This window comes from Syzygium oleosum, unplaced genomic scaffold (assembly GCF_021117445.2).
Source record: "Syzygium oleosum isolate NSW1041296 unplaced genomic scaffold, Sole_v2.1 Sole_v2.16, whole genome shotgun sequence".
NCBI classification, from domain to species: Eukaryota; Viridiplantae; Streptophyta; class Magnoliopsida; order Myrtales; family Myrtaceae; genus Syzygium; species Syzygium oleosum.
Window position 1 is genome coordinate 7338848 of NW_026607500.1, and position 23177 is coordinate 7362024.

Below are 23177 nucleotides of genomic sequence, written 5' to 3' on the forward strand. Positions count from 1 at the left end.
CTCCCCTGCGTTCTATTTTTATCGAAATCATTCTTCCTCTGTTTTATATTCTCTGCATTTGCACGGTTTTCGATAGTGTTCAGTTCCGCAATTTGTTCAAGTTCGCCGGAAGCTTTGAAGTCCTGATTACTTCTTAGCAGTCAACCGTTGTATCCTGGGAGACAAACGTTCACGAAACCTCGGACGCGTCCTGAGGGGAACGAATCTGTTTTAAGGAAACTGTGTCAAACACAGGCCTCGGTATTCATTTGTATCGATTCCAACTTTGTTATTACAATTTCGTTTATTTGCGATTCTGTATTGTTAGTGATTTTTATACTAATGCCAATTTGAATTTCGCAACAAGGATGGCATCCGCTCATATCGGATCTCTACCCAATACCTTTCACCATGGTCCCTGACACTCCACTTTCCAGGTAAGAGGGGTTTTTTTAACATCCACTGCAACTTTAGCGCGAAGGAATCCATGAGACCCAGAGATTTGGTGCGAATTGACCCAACTTTCACCACTTTGCCCGCCAAAGGAGCAATAGATTTCGTACTGTTTTTATGTCATTCGGTTGAAGGCCAATATATGTATTTGCGGCCACATCTCCAGTTCATCAAAACAGAGGTCCTCCAGTCTCCTCTGACCATCCCATCTCTGCAGGTTTACGCAATTTCGCCTAATCGACCAAGGTCCAGAACTTAGGACTCTCCCTGGTTGGTGCCAATCGTGAAACTGGAACAAATACATCTTCTCATTCTGAGGGGTTATAGTAATCTCAACCATACCAGCCCGGGCTTTCCTTCAAACATTAGCTATGCAGCTCGAGTCAAGCACTTCTCCGACAAGATCCTTCCCATCAAAACCATCTCAGCTTCCTCATCATCAACTTGCTCCAAAACCAAATGATCCCCCAGAAGATTGTCTACCAGAGATGCTTGCGATGTTTAGGGAACCTCTGCAGGCATCCTGTAATGAGAAAAGAGAAATAGAGCAGCAGAGAATAAACTCAGAGATGTCGTCGAATAGTTGATAGGGGCAGTGTGTAGTGATAGGAAAACCAATGCGACCAAACAATGCCAAAAAGACGGAACTAAAATAGAAAGCAGATGCAAATATCCCATCCTTTTTGGAGCACAAATGCTAGAAAGCTAACATATGAAGATGAGAGAAAAACGGTTCTCGTAATTTTTAGCTTACAGAAGCTCTGTTAGTAAAATCTCCTGAGTTAAATTGCATACACGCACTTATGTGCAATCGATCTTGAACTTCAGTGGCTGAAAAATCGATCTTGAGCTCCACTCTTTAATGCCAATGATCTTCCACTATTTTTGCAGTGTTCTACTTCAACACAGGGTCACACGACGTTGTGAACATGTCAAATGGTGATAACAATAACTGCAACAGTGCTTCTATATTCATACACTAACCAACGGACCCGCCACCTTTTCCCTCAACAAAGCCCACGAGTATTACACCTTTGCTAACAGTGACTGTTGCACTCAGGGCCAAAAATTAGCTGTCACCTTCAATGAAACTTCCACCACCCCAAACTCTAGTCCAGCTACATCCCCGTAATTGCCGCCCCAAGGCCCCCAACCACTGGGACCACCACATCTCTGCCACCACCAGGTAGTGATGCTTCATATCTCTGTGTGACACTGCTAGTCCTGTTTATGTCCATTGCCATAAGCTTATCATGTGAGTTCATTGTACATGAGGATCATTATTTCTACTAGATATAGGTGGACTGTTGATAGATCGTGAAATGTTGCTCCGTGTCATAAAGTGAATAAACTCGTTAAAATGCTTCTTCTCATAATTCCAGCATGATTCATATAGATGACATTGCTCAAACTTGTAATAGTTCATAAATTTCTTTGGAAAACATATATGATTCTCCTCCCAAATTCTGAATTTCGGCTCTATTCGCAGTTCCAATATCATGAAGACCGAGATCATTAGAAAAATTAGAACACGGCAGGAGACAAAACCTTGCATACTTGAAAGTCATAATGGAGCATCACTAGAACAAATCCTCATTGGTGAAGCGAAAAAATCTCACCATTGGAATGACAAATGAGCATAACAGTAAATCACACGGTGACAGGAAAAACGGTGTGAATCTTGTTAGGATCAAACTCATCACAAACAATCGATTGAGAACTAAAAATGACAATGAAACTATGAACTCATTCTTGCAGCCTTGCAGCATATCAAATTCACACCTGATGATTATTAGCTTGAAAGAACCCGACGAATTTTGGAGACTCAGAATGCCACAAGTCCAGCAACATGATCACTCTCTTTGCCTATGTGTTTTTGTACTTTGCCTCCAGAAGCTTCCTTAATAATCTACACGTCAATCATTAAATTACTTCTAGTAATCATATGAGAACAGACAAGAGAGAAAATTACAGTTGCAATATCGCAGAACAATAAAAACCAATTCAAGCAATCAGGAAAAGCAAGCAAATTCATGTCATTCCTGAGCGTGGGATTTCTGTCGTCCAACTTAAGAAACTGAGATGACTATGGTCAAAGGGATTTTCTTAAAGAGTTGCTTGTTCTTTTAATATTTTGTAATTTCCATAGTATTAACATCGCGTATAAACCAGTATGCCTGCCATTAATCAACAGCATAAAAGTTTAACTCGCCATGTAAACAAAACAAACTGGATTTCTATACTGTATCAGCGGTTTTGTTTCAACTAAGATGGGCTATTTTCTTCCCATCCCCACTAGAGACTAAATGCCTTGATGTTTTTCAAAATTATGATACATCACTTTGGCTGTTCAAATTATGATGCATCGCTCTGAAAACTAAATAAATGATCCAAATTATTTGCACAATATATGTTAGCACATACATCTTTTGCAAACATATGTGTAGTCGTACAAGCAACTATTATTCACTTTACCGGCAAAGTGGCTATCTCATGAAAATTCGAAGTTTTTTTCTTTATTTTGATGGTATGGCATAGAGACCTTAATTAATTTAACTTATTTAATTCGAATGGGTTCGAAAAAGTGCGAGAGGCATTGGCTTTATGTGAGCTCAATGCCTTACCATCGCTAAATCATGAGGGTCTTACATGGGATATGCCGAAATCAGTTGGATATAAGGAACCAACTGATGTCATGACTTTGACCAATTATATTGATATATGATATTTGCATCATAACCAATTGCAGCATGAACTCTTAGTTTACTAAGTTTGAGTAGAATCTACTCCTTCTCAAGTCTATTTTCCAACTAGATGATACTTAACTCAGCCGCAACTCGAAATTACAATGTGTGGACTTAGTCTTCACGAAATTTCAGAGTGAAAAAGTGTGAAATCTTGAAATCACAGGGCGTAAAGAGTTAATTTTAAAATTTGATGTTCTAGATTTTCATTAATGAATTTTTCCTTCTGTTTTTTGGCCAGGTTCATTAATGAAGAAAATTCGAAGATAGTGAACAAAAAATCCTAATGTTTCGACCAAAAAAAAAAGAACAAAAAAATTTTAATGCCTAAGGTAGACTGAACCCGTTATATTAGTCAGAGGCCGAAAGCCTAACATCAATTTGGGCTTAAACAACAACAAGAAGCCCATTTTCTGAATTAGTCCAACGTGAGGCTCCTTAGAAATGATGGCCCAAAGATTAGATAGCGTCCTGGAAGTTTTAGTACGATTGTGATTATTATTTGGACCTTTCTCGGCCTTCTGGCAAAGATGTAAGTGTTGATGATTATTTGGCTCTATGTCTTCTGGTTTTCTCTTTAATCAGAAATGCTTGATTGCCGATTAATTGTATCCGAAGACAATCTTCGAATGATAAAAAATCTCAATACATGTAGGGATAAGCAAAAAAGGGTCCAAACCTTTATACTCAACCGAACTTTTGACAAGAGTACTTTCTTAAATAAATGGATCATAAATCGAACAAATTTGGCTTCAATTATTTTGAAACCGACTGAACCACGAAACTATATTGTATAACCTATGAGGTTCATAATTACGTTTACCATTTATACATGAAGGTTTTTTTTGTTTTTTTATTATGAAGTAGGTTTGATGTTCATTTTTCGTAATTTATGAATTATTGTGAGTGTAGACCTCGACGTTGAAACCACATCAAACCGCATCGGACTCATCCCTAGGTACACATTGATGGTTTAAGACACCTCAGCCACTTCTTAAATATAGATCCAGATATAGACGATCATCGGAAATTTCTATCACAAAATTGGCAATCATAAATTTGAGGATTGAAGGATTATCTCTTTAAGTTCCGAACGGGTAGCAAAACTTGCAGGCTCTTCATATAGTCTTGTATATTAATACAACGATCGCTTTCATGTTAATACCGATCAACTGATAGATTCTGTTAGTGCATTTCCTTGTCAAATCATAATTGCATCTTCTCATTCCATATGATGATGTCTGAATTTAAACATTTCGGAGTTATTTTTAACTAAATGTTATTCTTTTCATTGTTCATGTTAGATTGCGACATCGGATAACCCAGTGGACATAATGACTAAGCATGTTTTTTTGGCTAAGCTCAAGCTCTACTTGAGCACTATTGGTATCTGCGGAGAGTGAGCGTCTATCGGGGCGTTGGGAGAGCATCATGATTTATGAGTATTATAACTTTGCTACAAACGTCGAACCAAAGTGGAGAATTGTTGAATTTATGTCACGGGTTTGAACCCACGTAACAAATTCACTTTCTTATTTAGCTCATTTCGGCAGGGGCTCACGGTCATTGGCTTAACACAAATCGAGAATAAAGAAGGCCACTAAAAGACAAAATAGGAGCACACTTTATTTTATTATATCTATTTCGGTGGGCCCAGGTCAATTTGTTGACTCCTTTACCAGTAAAGGACTTCACTTCTTGTACGTACAAAAGAAATGTGTGGGGCCACGGAAGTTAGAAAAAAGGGAAAGCAAAAACAAAGGGTTTTTTGCCGCATATAAAAATATAAAAATTGAGGGTTTCTTTCTTTCAGCGAAGACCAAAGCCGTACAAAGCAAGACGTACAGAGATGCTTGTATTCAAGCCGCATAAAGGAGGCAGAACGTACAGAGACGTTCTTAGACATGCGCGTGTTTTGCTTTGGACTTGAACACGCGGTGATTTGTATAGTGAGTTTATTTCGTCTAATTGAGTTATTTATTTGTAAACACTTTGGTTCTACGCTTAAATCTAGGTGTGAGAAACACTCGAGCGTATAAGCGAATTGTAAATCTGATTCTCCGATTATAATGAATTATTTGTTGCTGACTCTCACCGTAAATGTAAGTACCGATACTTGGACCGAATCACATAAATCTCCAGTGTCCTTATTATTTATCGTATTTTTCTAGTATTTTCGCATTGACTTAATTTACAAGATCCTATCGTTTTTGCGTCATATTTCAACAATAACCAACCTCGCTCTTTATACCATAAGCAATATGACATTACATACAAGTGATTGAGTTTTTATATGTGCTACTTCAATTATTCTGCAGAGTTATTGTAGAGTATGGAGTAGCAAATATAACATCATGACATCGAAGCTTGCAAATCTAGATGTAGACTGGTATAACATGATCTGAACTTTTGGCCATTTCATCATATATGTTTGATCCAATTGAGTGAATATCAATTAGTCAAATATTATGGTCGGTCGCTGGAATGATCTACAACTTGAATATAATAGAGACTAAAGAATATGCATGATACCACCCGCCTGGGTGGCGCTGCTGGAAAGGGCACTCTTCCTCTCGCAAAAGGTTGGGTGTTCGAATCCCGGGCGCCGTAGGGTGACTTAACCGGTGCACGTGTGTGGTGGCTAGCACGTGTCGCCCCCAGGGTTTACCTTCCGGCTGTCGGCCGTGCGGGGGTTCCCTAGGTTACCAAAAAAAAAAAAGAATATGCAGGATTGGCAGTCCATTATCAAATCGGCCTCCTCAATCCCATTACAAAGGTTTGAGCGATGTCACATTGATTCCCACCCCATCCCGCAATCCATTCCGGCAATATCATAGAACTGACCTTTCACGCCATTGAAAGACAGATGTGAATGCATCATTTTGGACATTTTCTTTGTCGGTGAATGATTAGTACCGGCTTTCTCTATTTCAATCTCAATCTCACTCACCAACCACTCGGAAAGTTTTTTTTTTTTTTTTTGGTAACCCAGGGAACCCCCGCACGGCCGACAGCCGGGGAGTAAACCCTGGGGGCGACACGTGCTAGCCACCACACACGTGCCACCGGTTAAGTCACCCTGCGGCGCCCGGGATTTGAACACTCAACCTTTTGCGAGAGGAAGAGTGCCCACTCCAGCAGCGCCACCCAGGTGGGTGGTTCCACTCGGAAAGTTTTATACTCAGTCGAAGTAACAAAGCTAGTGCCTCACTCCACAGTACATATATAGCATCTGCAACTTTTAGCACCAAGGAAGCCACCACGACCACGAGATTTGGTGTGAATCGACTCTACTTTCACCAGTTTGCATGCCCAATGAGCAATAGGTTTCACATTGTTCTCTTTCATTTGGTCTAAGGCTAATCCATGTATTTTGCAGCCACACCTCCAGTTCATGAAAACAGAGGTTCTCCCGTCTCCTCTGAGCATCCCATCTCTGCAGGTTTATGCAATTTCCCCTAATCGACCAAGGGCCAGAACTTAGGACTATCTCTGCTTGGTGCCAGCCGTGAAACCTGAACAAATACATTTTCTCATTTTGAGGGGTTATAGTAATGTCAACCATACCAGCGCAGGCTTTCCTTCAAACACTAGCTACGCAGCTCGACTCAAGCATTTCTCTGACAAAATCCTTCCAATTTAAACCATCTCAGCTTCCTCATCATCAATTTGCTCAAAAATCAAATGATCCCCCAGAAGATTGTCTACCAGAGATGCTTGCAATGTTAAGAGAACCTCTGCAGGCATCCTGTAACGAGAAAAAAGAAATAGATTAGCAGAGAATAAACTCAGACATGTCGTCGAACAGTTGATAGGGGCAGTGTGTAGTGATAGGAAAACTAATGCGACAAAACAATTCCAAAGAGACATAACTAAAATAGAAAGCAGATGGAAATAACTAATGATGATAGAGCGCAAATATCAGGATATTGGATGATCGAGAAGAATGGGGGTGACGATCATGGAGAAGGATAGCAGAAAGAAAACATCATTGTGATGTAGGGAAAGCTCTCAACAGAGAGAGAGAACCTCTCACAGAGGGGAGAGATACAAATCTATGTATACCATCCTGAAGAGAACTCAATATCCCAATCTTTTTGGAGTATAAATGCTAGAAAGCTAACATATGAAATTAAGAGAAAAACGGTTCTTGTAATTTCTAGCTTACAGAAGCTCTGTTTGTAAAATCTCCTGATTTAAATTGCATACACGTACTTATGTGCAATCAATCTTGAGCTTCAGTGGCCAAAAAATCAATCTTGAGCTTCACTCTTTTAATGCCAATGTTCTTCCATTATTTTTGCAGTGTTCTACTTCAACGCAGGGTCACACATGGTGATAACAATAACTGCAACAGTGCTTCTACGTTCATACACTAATCAACGGACCAGCCACCTTTTCCCTGAACAAAGCCTGCGAGTATTACTTAGTCTACACCTTTACTAACAGTGACCGTTGTTCTCAGGGCCAAAAATTAGTTGTCACTGTCAGTGAAACTTCCACTGCCCCGACCACCAGTCCAGCTGGATTCCCGTAACTGCTGGCACCAACCACTGGGACCACCACGTCTCTACCACCACCTGGAAGTGATGCTTCGTATCTCTTTGCAACACTGCTAGTCCAGTTCATGTCCATTGCCATAAGCTTGTTATGTGAGTTCATTATACATGATCCTCATTATTTCTACTAAATATAGGTGGACTATTGATAGATCGTGAGATGTTGCTCCTCGTCATAAAGTGAATAAACTCGTTAAAATGCTTTTATAATTCCAGCATGATTCATATAGATAACATTGCTCAAACTTGCAATAGTTCATTAGTTTCTTTGAAATACATCTATGGTTCTCCTCCCAAATTCCTAAGTTCGGCTCTGTTCACAGCTCCAATATCATGAAGACAAAAACTTGCATACTAGAAACTTGAAATAGAGCATCACCAGAACAAATCCTCATTGGCGTAGCGAAAAAATCCCACCATTGGAATGATAGAGCAGAAGAGTAAATCACGCGGTGACAGGAAAAATGGTGTGAATCTTGTTAGGATCAAATTCAACACAAATGGTTGATCGAGAACTTAAAATGACAATTGTCGGAGGTGTCAACAACAATGAAACTATGAACTCACTCTTGCAGCCTTGCAACATATAAAATTCACACCTGATGATTAACTTGAAACAATCCAACGAATTTTGGGGATCCAGAGCGCCACAAGTCCAGCAGCATGATCGCTCTACTTTGCCTATGTGTTTTTGCACTTTGCCTCCAGAAGCTTCCTTAATAATCCACATGTCAATCATTAAATTACTTCGAGCAATCATATGAGAACACACAAAAGAAAATTACAGTTGCAATATCACAGAACAATAAAAAAACCAATTCAAGCAATCAGGATAAGCAAGCAAATTCATGTCATTCCTGGGTATGGGATTTCAGTCATCCACCTTAAGAAACTGAGATGACTATGGTTGAAGGGATTTTGTTAAAGAGCTGCTTGTTCTTTCAGTGTTTTGTAATTTCCACCATAACAACATCACGCATAAGCCAGTATGCCTGCCATTATAAGAATCAACAGAAGATAAAAGTTTAAGTCGCCATGTAAACAAAACAAACACGTTATAGATGACCTGCAAGCAAGCAGAACAACGTTCAATACAAAACTTATGATCTAGTCCTCCAACAAGGGCTGCCAGTTACATTCCTACTATGATCAAGAGAAAGATTTCATTCCAACTAAGGAACAGGAATCACTCAGTAATGTTCAAAAAAGAATCACTCACGGATGATTCACCAGGACTGCCAGCTTCATTCATGATTTTATCAAGTCTAAGATTTTGCCTTATTAGGGGACAGGGATCAGTCTCAAATATCGAACTATCACCAGAATGTGATCTCATGAATACCCGACGTAACAACTGCTCATATTCTATATGAGGAAAGCTCAAGACAATTCAGATATTGGCTGTAGCCACTTGCATCTGGAAATGTCGTAAGCTTGTGGAAGCTCCAAGTCTCTAAGCCCTCAAGGCTCAATTAGTTTGTCGCGGTCTGGTACGACAATTGACGAGCATCATCAAATCTCTATACTTTACAGGTGGCTCGATCCTTTGAGCCCTGAGATGTCTGATAATTTCCAACGAGCTGTCACTATCAAGTTCCTTAAATCTTCCAATTTCGACACATCTGGGAATTTCACTAACAACTTGCAACCTTGAATACACACACTTTTGCAGGATGAGAATATCTCTAGGCTTTGAATGTAATTGCAGCGGTTGATTTTCAACCTGTTCAGGGTTTTCAATCACGATAGATCCGATAATCTCCCAAGGGAAGTGCAACAACAGATATCCAATATTACCAAAAAATCCAGCCCGTCAAGGTTGCGTTTCAACAAGACTCTTGCAGTTTGCAACATGAAAGCCCTCAAATTCTTTAAACTAGAAAGATCTGGTTATCTTTCGATGGATGTGCAATTAGAGATATCCAATCTTACCAATAATCAACCTCTCAAGGCCGTGAATTTCAACTAGATTCCTGCAGTCTGCAGCATAGAATCCCTTAAGACATTTTTAACTTGATAGGTCTGTTTATCTTTTAATGGATTGAAAGGTCTGGTAATCTTTTAATGGACATGCATCTAAAGACATTAAAACTACCCAAATTTTCTAATTAATCAATCAAGGCCTCGAACTTCAACTAGATTCTCGCAATTTGCAGCGTGAAATTCTAAGTCTTTAAACTGGAAAAGTCTGGTAATCTTTTAATAGAAGAGCACCCAGAGATATTCAATCTTGCCAGTAAATCCAACCTGTAAAGACCACGAATTTCAACTAGATTTCGGCAATTTGCAGCATGGAATCTTTCAATGGATGCGCATCCAGAGATACAGAATGTTACCAGATATTCTATATGGGTCAGCCTCAAACTTCAACTAAATTCTCGCAGTTGGCAGCATCTGATTCTTTTAGATTCTTTAAACTTGAAAGGCCAAGTGATTGAATGGACATGCAAACAGAGATATCCAAACTTACCAGACTCTTGCAGTTTGCAACACATGATAGCCTTAGATGTTTCGAACCCGAAAGGTCCCCTGAATCTCAACTACATTCTCGCAACTCGCAGCGTTTGTTTCGAAGTTGTGAAGCAGCACCTTCTGCAGTCATTTTCTGCACGAGTGCGTCTAAAGAACCGAGCCAAAATGATTGTCAATGGCCCAACCGAGGGAACCTTTTGGTGGCTCACCACCTCCTCCCTGCATTACCCAACATAGAGCGACCACAAGGATCAAAATTTGTCAAACATGCATTTACCTGAATTGGAGCAAGATTATTCCATACTATGGAGTGATTAACATGACCTGAACATAGGTTACATCCACAAAATCGTAAGAGGAGCAAAATCAAAAGGATAATAATGGGCTAAGCGCCAAAAGCTAATCTTTAATAGTTGAATATGCACATAGAGAAAATAAAGAGAAAATTTAAGATTGTTGGATAATTTATAAAAACAAGAAGAGGTAATAGAAGGGCTGGCGCAGCCATCAGTGCTCTTAGATAAAACACAAAATTTCTGCAAATTGTTTTCAAACAATAGACCTGAATGTAGCATGTTTCAAATGTGATGAAGTTCTTTAAGAAAGTTCAATCACAGTCGTGGTTCAACATGCCTTTGCCAAACTGCATGAACTACCACCACAATGCCTATGAAGCTTACTTAAAAATGAATTGATAATATCTGATACAACATTTCACACTTGTTCATCACATGCTGTAAATTATTCATATGAAACAAAACGAAACTCAGAAACCCTAATTTCACCTCTTTTCCCCTTTCATTTAGTTGGTAGCAACTGCAATAAGAATGTGATAACAAAAAAAACCTACCGATGCAATGACTAATCTAAGCAACTGTCTTCAGGATGGAAAGACAACCCTCAACAAAATTTTCCTCCTAGTCAGTAAGCACGACACAATCTGAATGTGGTGACATTCGAACGCCACCCATCCTCACTAGTGCCATATAGATCCAAAACTTGTCACTCTGTACATTCTATAGTACTATGGTTCATCAGGAGCACCAGCGCACCATTCACATCGATAGGGCAAAAGCTATTGACAACCAATCAGACATTGGTGAGCTATGGCAGACAAATACTAAAAAACCAGGAACTTTGGCTCTAGAGGGGAGCTAACCCATCAAGGATTTGACATGAGCAGCGACTGCAGATAATAGATTTGTCTTACCAAGTGCTGGCAAAGCCAGATCAATCACTTTATATACACTACAAGTTCCCTCGCGAAGGATAGCTCATCTTTGAAATGTGCCGCTTATTATATTCAATTGTCCACGAGTTAAATTCTCAACCACCTTTCACTCTCAATTTCATTGAATCTGAAGAAGCTTTCATCACAAATAACGCCTTCCTTCAGTCCATTAACCTTAAATGGAACAAAGTCAAGAGCATTTTTCCTTGTTCATCTGTTTCGCTGACAAATAAGACTATATGCTAAATTGCGTTCAGCTACTGTGACCGAAAACCTTAACAGCTCTGCCTAGTCCTCATCATTTCTCGAGGGAACACTTTAAGTCACTAAGGATTGACCCCAAACGAGAAGTGAAGCACCTCCTCAGCAAATTTGACTCTGGCAATTCATTAAGGTCCTGTTTCTATGCAACGGCAGGCAACAGTTAAAGAACAATCCGAACACTCGTCGAGTCCGCGTTAGACAAGAGAATGCTCGATCAATTATCGCTCCGACAAATTTCACCCTCACTTCCATTGAACTTAGAAAGCAAACAACAAAAACTAAATCCCAGACAGAAGGAACGAAAGAAACAAGAGGACAAAACAGAAAAGAATCGAACCTCCGCCATTGAACTTGATAGGAGCTCTGCAACTTATTAACGACGGCCGGAGCGTCGCCCTCACCCATGGCATCGTGGAGCTGCTCGAGCGCCGTGTTGGAGGCCTGGCGGTGGTGGTGCTTCTTCTGGCGGTGCAGCCGCATGATCTCGCCGCTGATTGCGGGCTGGAGGGCGCCGTAGTCGTAGGGGAGATCAAGCCGCCATTAGAGCCGAGGCCAGACGCGGAGGCGGAGGCTAGGGTTTTTGCCGGCCAGCAGCGCGCGGAGAGCCATGGGAGCTTCCCTTCTGCTGTGGAGCTGATCTTCGAGCTCAGTCAGATACACACCTGGGCTCGTCACCTCTGGACAATCTGGGAATATGCCTATTCAATGTCGTAGTGTATAAACGGCCCAACCCCCGTCTAATGCGAGCGCTGGACAAATTAACCTCCCCAGAGAAAGTAACAGATCGAACAGAAACCTTGGATAGTCGGACGGGAAGCTCGGGGAGACATTCAAGTGGACGGCAATCAGAAAGGGTGAGTTCCTCGAGAAGGGTTAGTTTGGAAAGAAATGGTAACGATGGACTTGGGAAAGTGATGTGCAGAGCTGTTAAGCTGGCGGGCGGCTCAGGTATTCCTCGAAGGTTTTCGCAAAATTTAAGGCTGAGACATTGGAGAGAAGAGAGCTTAGAAATGCTTTCTGGCAAACCCAAAATGCTCGATCTGTCTAAATAAAGCTCGTTTAGCGAAACCAGTTCGCCTATATTATTAGGCAGTCCTTTCAGATTGTCGCAGCATACTGCACTCAACTCTTGGAGTTTCGCCAGCATTCCAATGACACTAGGCAATTCCGTCACGGGAGTTCCACTAATGCGCAAGATCCTCAAATTTTGCAGATTCCCAATGCTTTCAGGTAATTTTGTAATCGATGTCCATGCTAATCGCAGCTCATTCAATGATGCCAACTTTCCAATCGAGTCGGGGATCTCTCTCAACGATCGACATTCCGATAGGTCAAGGCGAGACAGGGATGCTAGATTGCCTATGGAGCTAGGTATGCGAGCTAATGATTCGCAGCCATAGGCATTAAGAGTCTCCAGCGGCTCCATAGAACTAATGAATTCAGGTAATTCTTTAATCCTTGTCTCATGTAAGTTCAGCTGAGTTAACGACACAAAGGAGCCAATGGATTCTAGAAGCTGAGCAAATTTATCACAACTTAGGGCACCTAGAGTCATTAGCTTCATCAGACAACCTCTCGAAATAGGATTCTCTTTTATAGCGGTGTCACTTATAAGAAGCTCCCTCGATTCTTCCATTCTCCCCACTCTTGCCGGTAGCTCCTTCAATCTCTTACAATAGTTTACATTCAAGGAGACGAGGGTCTTGATATACCATATAGAAGGATGAATTGCTTCCAGACTACAACAGTTTTCAAGAATCAAAATCTCCAAGCTTTTAAAAGCAGACAAGTCGGGAGTTCTTCTCAAATGTTTACAATACGAGAGGTTGAGAACTTTCAGCTCGGTTGCCATCTGAAAGAAACAAAGGAAAACCTCATTGAAATTGGACAGCTGCAATGTGTGATTTTCCACTATTCCTTGTATCTTTTTAAGAATCTTTAAAATTCCTAAAAAGTACCAATGCTCCGCTACTCTTTCACAATTGTCTTATTTAATTTTAAATGTTTTATTAGTAGTGTTTGGCTACACCACCATATTGATTTTTTTTAAGCATATCCATTGCAAAAAGAATGTTATCTACGTACAACTGCTAGCTGTGTTTTTTTTCGGATAAAATTTCAAAGAGAAAATATATTCAGTTTTTAAGAGCTATGGCGATGCCGTTGATTAGACATAAACAAATTTTATTATCAGAAAGCAAATGACACTTTAATAGTATGAAATTAAAGAGAAACAGGTAGTTTAATTATGAAAAGTAATTTTTTAATGTTATATGTACAAGATATAAAGCATGTTGTATTCCAAAAGAATTTGATGCCATTGGAAGGATAATTTTATTACTCTCGTGACATCAATAATTTATATTTGTGTTATACAGTGACGACTTCCATAATCAACAATTATAATGAATAAATATTTCGTGCAACAAGTTAGAGCAATTCATAAATTATATGCATTACCCTAAGATTAAAATTAATTTAGAATTTTAGTATGTACGTACAGCACAAGTCACTGCATGGGAGTTTTTGTTTCTCCAAGAAAGAAGATTGATATAGAGATATAACAAGAATCGCTCAAAAGAACTACTTTTGCATGGGGATAAATTATCTTAGAAGCCACAAACCAGCTAGATTAACGAAAATCAAAATATGCACGAATATGTAATTATGTTTTTAATAGATGTTAATTAATATAGTTAATTTCTTTTTTAGTATTGTCTAAGGTTAAGCATGACGGATTGTAGAGTTTTATCAATTAAAGATATTAAGGGGCAGAAGCTTCTGAATACATAGGTGCCTATAAATTCCATATTTAGATGAAAATCCTTAATTCGAGGAATGATATTAAACCTTTCTACAAGAAAGAAAGGAGAACTTGGTGTGATTGGACCTTCGGTATCACGTAATTATTCACAAGAAATATATCTTCTCAATATCTTACCTTAAGTGGACCCCATCCTCTCCAGTTTTCTGAAATTTTACTACTTGATAGATTGAGCACGACTAATTTCTTCGGATGAAAGTTGGCCATTTTGAAATTTGAGGGACACTCCTTCCACTCCAGCCATCTTAATTGGGGAAGCAAGTTTTGGAAATCTCCGGTGAAATTCGCGCCGTTTGCAGCTTGAAGGAACCTCAAGTTGGTGAGTTCCTTAAACTGTTCACCTTGGTAGCTTTTCCAGCCATAATAGCCAAGATGAAGGGCCTCAATCTTACTGGTGCCCTACAATTATAAAACATTGTGGACCGTAAAATTGACGAAATTGACTGTATATAAGAAAAGATGGACTAATTTCAATTTGATATCATACTATTATGGTGTAGGCTTCTTACTTTCAACTTAGTGAAATAACAAGTTGTTTTTGCATATGATTTATCTAATTCATGTACAAATGTGAAGCTCACGAAGGTGTTTTCGAACTTTTCCTCTTCCAATTATGCCTTTCGTAAATTTGCACCTTTTGAATTACCAAAAATTGCATCCTTTCAAAATTACTATAGAAGACCTATCTTTTTGTACAAACTACTTCAAATATAACTATCAAAATTCATGCCCTTTATATGTGAAAAAGCATAACTCTTACAGTTCAAGTACATTTATCAAACTTGTCATCAAAACATGTTTCACAATTAGAGAATTTGAATTGTAGAATCCCCCCTATTATTCTGGTGTACCTTGTCTGCAATTCTCACTGGCAAAGTGAAATCGAGAATGTCATCTCAAAAAGTATGCTCGTGTTTTACATTAATTCCTTTCTTATCATATGTTTCTTTAATGAGTGTTTTTTAATTATACATGGAAGAAAAATCGATTATATATGAAACGTTATATAGATGATCTTTACTCCTCTTTTGTTGGTACAGATGTTTGATGCAACATTTTCATTATCTTGTTTATTTTTTTAAAGTGAAATAGCATAAATTAATGAGATCTTGCTTCCAGAAAGATTGTACATGAGGATTGATTAAATTGGATACTAAGGGAATTCAAGTCTTTTCCATTTTTCTTTCATTGTAACCAAATATTTAGGGGCCTCAAATTTATTTTGTCTTAGGTGATGAATTGCACAGTGAGCACAAATCATGAGAGTTAAAAGACGGATTTGTTTGGTGGTTTGAATATTTCCTTCAAACTTTTATTCTTTCGGATGTGACACTACTTATTTTTCCTTCAATTTTTTTTTTGTATATTATCATATTTTCGTTAATAACTTCATAGATACCCTTTTTTTCAATTCTAAGCAATGTTATATTTAGTTGATTACATTTTCATTTGTGCAAAAATATGTTCGCTGAAATGCATTGGTAGAAATTTTTTTACAAATCTCGTAACTTCATTATATTTAGTGTTTTTTTAATTAAAGATACTCATGACATTTGCACATGCTTGTCTGATACTTGCACAAATCATCCATATGTTGTAATTGCTTTTAGTTGCATACCTTTTAACTTTCATGCCAATAATAAAAATTAATCAAGACACAAAATTCAAAACCATAATTATTTACATCACAGGTATTGGAATGAGCCATTGCTTTGACCACCTCTCTAGGAAGTAAAACGTCCGAACTGGAATTTCTCTTTGCATTTTGAGTGGCATAGTTTCTAGACGATTTTTTTTTATGGTACATACATAATGTTTTTGCATTAACGGACACTTAGTTTTGAAAACGTAAGTTTGAATAGACACATTTCTACATATTACACGTTCATGAAACAGAACCATGTAATAACTTTTACATAACTCAAACCAATCAACATATAGCTACTTCGGCTTTATTACATTACGGTGTGATAGCGATTATATTGTAGCCTTGTTCCATTACCGTAACCATACGGGTTGTTAGTGTAATTTGTTGACCACCTCTAGTTTTGTAAATTCATTGAATTTGTGAAGAATAGGGAAGATCAAGATCCTGAGACTAGAGTGCAAAGCAGAAGTTAAAAGTGTTTTGAGTGTTAAAAATCTAAGTAAAATATTTATGGCTCTATTGTTCCGTTTATTGTAAAGATTTAACTTTTTTTCTTCTAATGTCTTATTTTAATCCATAGATCTTACCAAACAACATAACATATATATTTTGTAGCAATGGGAACAATTTATGAATTTATCTTTTATTATGTGCGACGGCTTCATATTTGGCAAGTAAATAATATTAAAAGCATACTTGTCAAATTACAGATCAATATCATATTGGACTCGTATTTGACAAATACATAATATTAAAAAATCAATAAAAAAGATATCCATCATCACAAGAAAACTTATATTACATGCTTTAGGAATAAATTAATATAATCAAATTAGCCATCATGGAAGAAAAAATGTATATGTTTAGAGGAATCTATTACATGGATGCATATATTTCAACAATAAGTATAACGCAATGTAGCAACGACTGTTATGATTGAAAACGTGTATGGATAACCATTGTGACTAAGAAATATCCATCATCGTTGTTTAGCATGCTTTACAAACAAATGAATGTAATAAATTTGTCCATCATAGAAGGAAAAAGAACATATGTTTAGACCGATCTTTTTACGTGGTTATATATATTTCTACAATAAGTATAACAAAATGCATAATTAGTGATGGCTATTATGATTAAAAAGTTCTATGGATACTCATTATGAGAAAAAATTTTGTTCTATTTCACAAGCAGATTATATAAAAAAATTATGTAACATGATAGCTCATATTTAACAAATAAATTATGTAAAGGTACTAATTATGTGCTATAAAATGCTCATTATGAGGATGTAGAAATATCTATTATAACATGGTAGCTAATACTTGAGAAATAAAAAATCGACAAAAAAGTTATATAACATGGATAGCCCATATTTAACAAATGACAATATAAATATTAACTAAATCTTTGCTAAATACAATTCTCACTTGGAGTTGAACGATGCAGTCATAATTATTACAACATGAAAGCCTATATTTGACAAATGAATATTATCGGGGGATTAACAGAAAAAATAATCCAACGTCATAGAACTAAAAAAGTATTAGCAAATTCACGGAAGAAAATTATCCACTATTATGAAAAGTCAATAGAACGAAATAATATATAATTAGAGCATTATACTACACAGTTGCGTATATATCATAAATAAATATGAAAGTGACATTAACAAATCAACGCTGTTAACTAACGATTGACAACAAAGGACTCAATTGCACAAACTTGGAAAGATAAAGGACTACATTGAGCCAAAAAAAAATAGATAAAAGACTAAATCACACAAACAATAATACTTAGGGGGTACTAAATCTGTACTTAGCCCAACTTAAAAATTACAGGAACCTTGATAGCCAATTGTCACAAACGAATAGAGGTCTCATTATCATAACAAACAACTCATAAGAAGTCAATAATGAGTAGAAGAAAAAAGAAAGAACCAGACCTAGCAAGAAATCAAAACAAGAATCCAAACATCAAACATGCACGTCAAAATGATATGAGAGAAAAGCATGGCCTCAACAATTTATGCGAGCTTTTCTCTAAAAGTGCTATGTTAATCATTATGTTTTTGTAGTTTTGTTGTTGCGTTGAAGTTACCAAAAGGAGAGTTTCCTGATCACAATACTACCGGGTAAAGAGATATATCATTTATCAATAACCAAGATATTGCTCCTCAATTATGTCCTAAAACCAGGCAAGAACAACAATTAATCGAAAGAGCTCTTTTGCTGGTAGAAGCAGCAAGTTTTGGGGACTTAGGACCGGCAACAATTTTAATTCAAACAAGAAAGAGAAGATGAGCTCACATTCACTAATTAAGACAAGTAAAGAAAACTCTTACCTTGTTACTCTTGAGCACATCCGTGGCTTCCTCACGAATCCATAATCTACTACGCTTTTGAGGCTTCTTTTGATTTTCTAGACGAACAATTTCCCTTCCAAGATCTCTTAGTTGATCATGCATCATCAGTGTGCCGTTTTCATCAACTTTAATGAGGGACATAAGACTCAATACTTCAATCCCCTTCCCGGGGAAAAAATCACAAGCATCCCACATATAAGTCGGATTTTGTTTAGATGCTCCAATAAAAAAACATGCAATATCCAAAAAAATTTGTTGCTCCTCATAATCTAATGCTTTGTAACTTATCCCCAACGTCTCTTGCACCTTCTTATCAGGCACTTTCTTTAATTTCTTTGATGTATCTTCCCATGCTTCCTTTGTCTTTCCACATAAGAATGAACCTATAACTTCAAGAGCTAAAGGAAGCCCCCCAGTAGTAGATACAACCTCATAAGAGATATCCTTGTAATCACTAGGAGGAAAATCCTTTCGAAACGCATGTCTACTAAATAAAATCAATGATTGATCCGAAGGCAACTCGTTGAGTTCATACATGTGGCTAGCCCCGTCAAGAATACTCTTGTTTCTAGTTGTAATTATGACTATACTTCCTGCTTTAAACCAACTACCATCTCTGACCAAAGCATTCAACTGAGTATTATCATCCATATCATCAAGAAGAGTAAGAATTTTCTTACTTGTAAATCGAGATTTGAGGACACTGATTCCTTCATCGACATTAGACACCTCACATGAACTTCCTATTATGTCAAAAATGAGCTGCTTTTGTAGGCATTTAATACCCTCGCGCTGAGATGTTTCTCGAATATTAGCTAGAAAGCTACGATCCTCAAAATGACTAGACAGTTTGTTGTATAACACCTTTGCAAGAGTTGTCTTACCAATGCCGCCCATTCCATGAATTCCAATAATCCATGTACCATTGAATTTAGCATCTATCTTACTCATAATTTGTTCCACACGATCATTGGTTCCCACCAACTGTTCGGGAACATTTAGCTGAAAAAGTCTTTTTAACTCACTCATAACTCTTCTTACTACCGTTTTGACTAATTCCGCTTTATGCCTGTCAAATAACAATATAAAATTTCAATATATGATGGCAATGTTTATATGCTTTTTCAAGTAAGATCTATTTATAAAAAACTAAACAATATTTCGACGGAGAAAAATGTACCCGTTATCAATTTTATCGGATTCCCATCCTTTTAAGTAACTGACTTCTTTGAGTGCATCTTCCCATTCTTTCACAACCATTTGGTCCGAATTTTTTTTATGTGCATTGATAGCATCTCCAAATCTCCCTGCAAGATGTCGCGCGTTCGAGGGTTCCACTTTGTAAAATATGGGTAACACTATTTGCCCTTTACTTCTCTTGCACTTCAACATCTGAACTAGCTCATGAAGGCACCATTTGCTAGAAGCGTAGTCCTTCGAGATAATGGGGATCGAGATCATAGACTGTGTAATACTACAGAGAAGCTCTGGACCAATCTCCTCACCAATAGGGAGCTCATTGTCGTCTCTGAATACATGAATTCCTGCATCAACAAGACTAGTATAGAGATAATCGGTGAAACCTTTGCGAGTGTCTTTTCCTCTAAAGCTCAAGAACACTTCGTAATCATTTCGTTTCGGCTTTTTGGCTCCGTCTTCATAATCACCTACATGTGGAGAGCTCGATGAGGAAGACACTCCGTATTGCAGATCTTCTGAATGAGTATGTTCTTTTCTTGTCATCTCGAGATTGATGGAGCAGAGCCTCAAAAGAAGGGGAATATGGAAATCCCAGAGCTGGGATGTGCAAAAATGTCTCTCAAAACTCAATTCAGAGCTACATTCAAACAAAAACAAAAGCTCTTGTCCGACTCATCAGAAGAAAATGGAGCGATCAAAGCAGGAAAGAGAGAAGAGGAGAAGAGCAAGTAGTCACCGATTACCTGAGGAGTGCTCAAACAACACAATCCACACACTGCTATGATCTCCACCGATTCTCAGTCTTCGATCTTGGATTACCCACACGCACCGCTCTTTATTGTGCGTGCTTGAACAATGCTGAGTTCTGGCCATCCAACGATCCAAGACTCTTCATGCCAATTGAACCGCTACGATGCATGTTGCACGGAAAGGTCAATTATTGCAGGCGTAATTTCCGGAACACTGCTTGGAAGGTGCATGGAAAGACTTGACTTGACTTGCCTTTTCTGTTAACAATAAAAATAAAAAAGAAAGCTAACAAGGTAAAGTCACATGCTCCTAGTGCTAACGTCGATGAGTCAATGACAAAAACACATCAGTTGTCGGATTAAATCAGATTTTGTTAAAAAAAAATGTCTGTACGACACTTTATATTTAAATAAGGAAAATTGTTATTTTCAATCTATAATCAGATTTTTTTTTCAAAAGAGATTTCTTTGAAAAGGTAACTCACAAAATAAATCTCTCCAAGAACAATTTCTCAAACTATATTTCTCCACGTCACCTCAAGTCTAAAGATAATCTAGTCATCATCAACCCCTCACCCAAGTCACTTTTGTCTCGATCCTTAAATTAATAATTTTTTACATTTTACATAAAATTTATTCTTTTAGTGTCGGTTAACGGATTCTCTTTGATCAAATATTTATTTAGTAATACATTTTCACTTTTTTATTTCGTTTGTTATTGAGCTTTTTTATTTCATGTGGACATTCTTATTTTGCTTAGCTTTTAAGCCAAGATCATCACTTAAAATATTACGACTCTGACCAATTATATTGTTGCGATCTCCACCGTTCTCAGTCTTTGACATTTTATTACCGACGCAAAAAAAACTCTCTGCCATTAAAAAAATTAGAGAGCAATTCCGCAATTTCCACAGCATTATGCGGAGGATGTGTGGAAACTACGCAAGTGTTTCTTGACATGACTTGCTTTTTTTATTAATAGAAAATATAAAAGAAAACGCACCAACAATACAATACTCATAAGTGATTAGAGAACTGTGTTGGATAAGATGGCAAATTGGCGTTAGAATAATATAAAGAAAAGTGCCCTTCTTTATAGCTAATTCGATTGGGATTAGCGTAAATGAAGTTTTTGTCTAATTTCTCGGCTGCTGAAGGGTGATACCAGCTTAATTTCTTTTGCCCTTTTCTGTGGTTAACTTGAAGCAACTGCTGTTGATTTGTTTTAGCAATGTCTAGAGAAAAGAGATGGTGGCAACTTTTAGGAGGAAAACATTAACAGGAGTATCTTACACACTCTTTTTAGCATCTAGTCATTTTGTAAAATGTTATGCTGATTTGTCTATTCAATCCAATTTCTTCACAATTAAGTTGCATGATATATGTTTGTGTGTATAGAGAGATATATTTGTACATGTGTCACAGCTTAACAAATAGTGGATCATTACTGCAAAGAAACCTTTTTAATCGGTGAAATTTTTCGATGTCCTTCTTACAGAATTCCAACCTCTTGATCAGAGAAATGTTATGCCGCATTCATAAGAAAGTTCTGTCGTGTCTCTTTCTCTCTCTCCCTAACAAGTGAAAGATTAACAAGTACAACATCATAATAGCATAGTAATGTGCACCTATTGTGATGTACAACATTACGACACGTCAAAGTAATTAAGTACAAGAACATCATAATAGCATAGTAAAATTGTTATGTGACGTTATGATGTATTATTGAAATCAAGTGCAAAAATGGTGTGAAATAGAAGTGTGCACCTAAAACTTTTCAAAAGATGAGTGGGTCCGTTGCCTATTGACTTGCTCTTTTTTTCTCACCCACTCTTTGAAGGTTGAACCTTTTTTTTAAGCTAAAGGGATTATTCTTTTCAATCCGTAGCTCCAGGAAACTTCAAAGAAATTTCCTGTTCCAGATTTTTTTTCATTGCCTTTATAAGGTAAGACAAGTTAGTTAAGAAATTATAATGCTAATAATTAGTAATGATCGGTATATGAATTCCCTTTAATTAGCCAAGAAGAAAAGCATATTGTTATATGACTTCAGTAATTTCTCAGTCACTAAGATGATCATCCAGAAAGGATTGTTTTAAAAGATTCATTTTGATTAGTGAGATAATTTTTTTTCGTTGCTCTTGTTAACAAACACTAATAGTGTATGAAGAGACTGAAGCCTCATTATATAGAAATCTGATATATTGGGAATGAGATATATTATGAAAAACAATAGAAAAATGTAAACTTAAACAGTTTTCATTTTCAATGAACTGGAAATGTTTTCTCGAATCAAATGGGCCGTAAGTAAACTTGACTCTAGTTATTTTCAACGAAATCATGTTCACTAAAAAAAGTTTCCATGAAAATTATTTTCCAGTAATGATAATTTACAAAATCATGCCTTTCATCTATCGTCATGCGAGGGCTACAATCTCCATGGTCGCGGTGATGGGGCTCATCTCCACCGCGGGGATTGATTTTCACAGAGAGATAGACGTGGCCATGGAGGTCACGGCCTCTGTCGACTCTTTCCGATGGAGATTTGCAGTCACTGGAGGCCACGACTTCCATGGCTGCGGGTTCAAATAAAATATCCTTGCGCTATTATGCCCTATTTTTTCTTGGACCATTAGACGGTTTCTGAATCAGCAATAAAGTCACTTTTCTCGTCTCAGCAATTTGTTCT

The 23177-nt window shown here is 37.5% G+C and overlaps 2 protein-coding genes and 2 pseudogenes across 14 annotated transcripts in view; all 4 read right to left on the reverse strand.

Moving 5' to 3' along the window:
- The window catches only part of LOC115684369 (disease resistance protein RPV1-like), an 83483-nt gene extending 62811 nt beyond the window's left edge, over positions 1-20672 (reverse strand). Inside the window, exon 1 of one of the 2 annotated variants that reach the window (XM_056318786.1) lies at positions 20483-20672. In XM_056318786.1, the coding sequence (XP_056174761.1) occupies positions 20483-20612 (130 nt within the window). In that variant the 5' untranslated portion in view covers positions 20613-20672. The remainder of the gene's footprint in view (positions 1-20482) is intronic. The other variant, XM_056318784.1, reaches the window with a different exon arrangement.
- LOC130140161 (uncharacterized) lies at positions 350-12378 on the reverse strand. 12 transcript variants are annotated; one of them, XM_056318794.1, is made up of 4 exons: positions 12106-12368; positions 12040-12056; positions 8335-8450; positions 350-955 (listed from the first exon to the last, which is right to left on the reverse strand). In XM_056318794.1, the coding sequence occupies exons 1-4, from the start codon at positions 12180-12182 to the stop codon at positions 872-874; spliced, it is 294 nt and encodes a 97-aa protein (XP_056174769.1). In that variant the 5' UTR covers positions 12183-12368; the 3' UTR covers positions 350-871. The 12 variants fall into 12 exon arrangements, 6 of the variants coding, with proteins under 6 accessions (XP_056174769.1, XP_056174766.1, XP_056174768.1 ...); XM_056318793.1 differs by lacking the exon at positions 350-955 and adding an exon at positions 6344-6924 and having other exon boundaries at positions 8335-8446; positions 12106-12378; XM_056318795.1 differs by lacking the exon at positions 350-955 and adding an exon at positions 6344-6924 and having other exon boundaries at positions 12106-12378.
- LOC130140155 (disease resistance protein L6-like) lies at positions 14640-18947 on the reverse strand (annotated as a pseudogene).
- LOC130140157 (disease resistance protein L6-like) lies at positions 19098-20334 on the reverse strand (annotated as a pseudogene).
- Positions 20673-23177: the final 2505 nt, after the last annotated feature.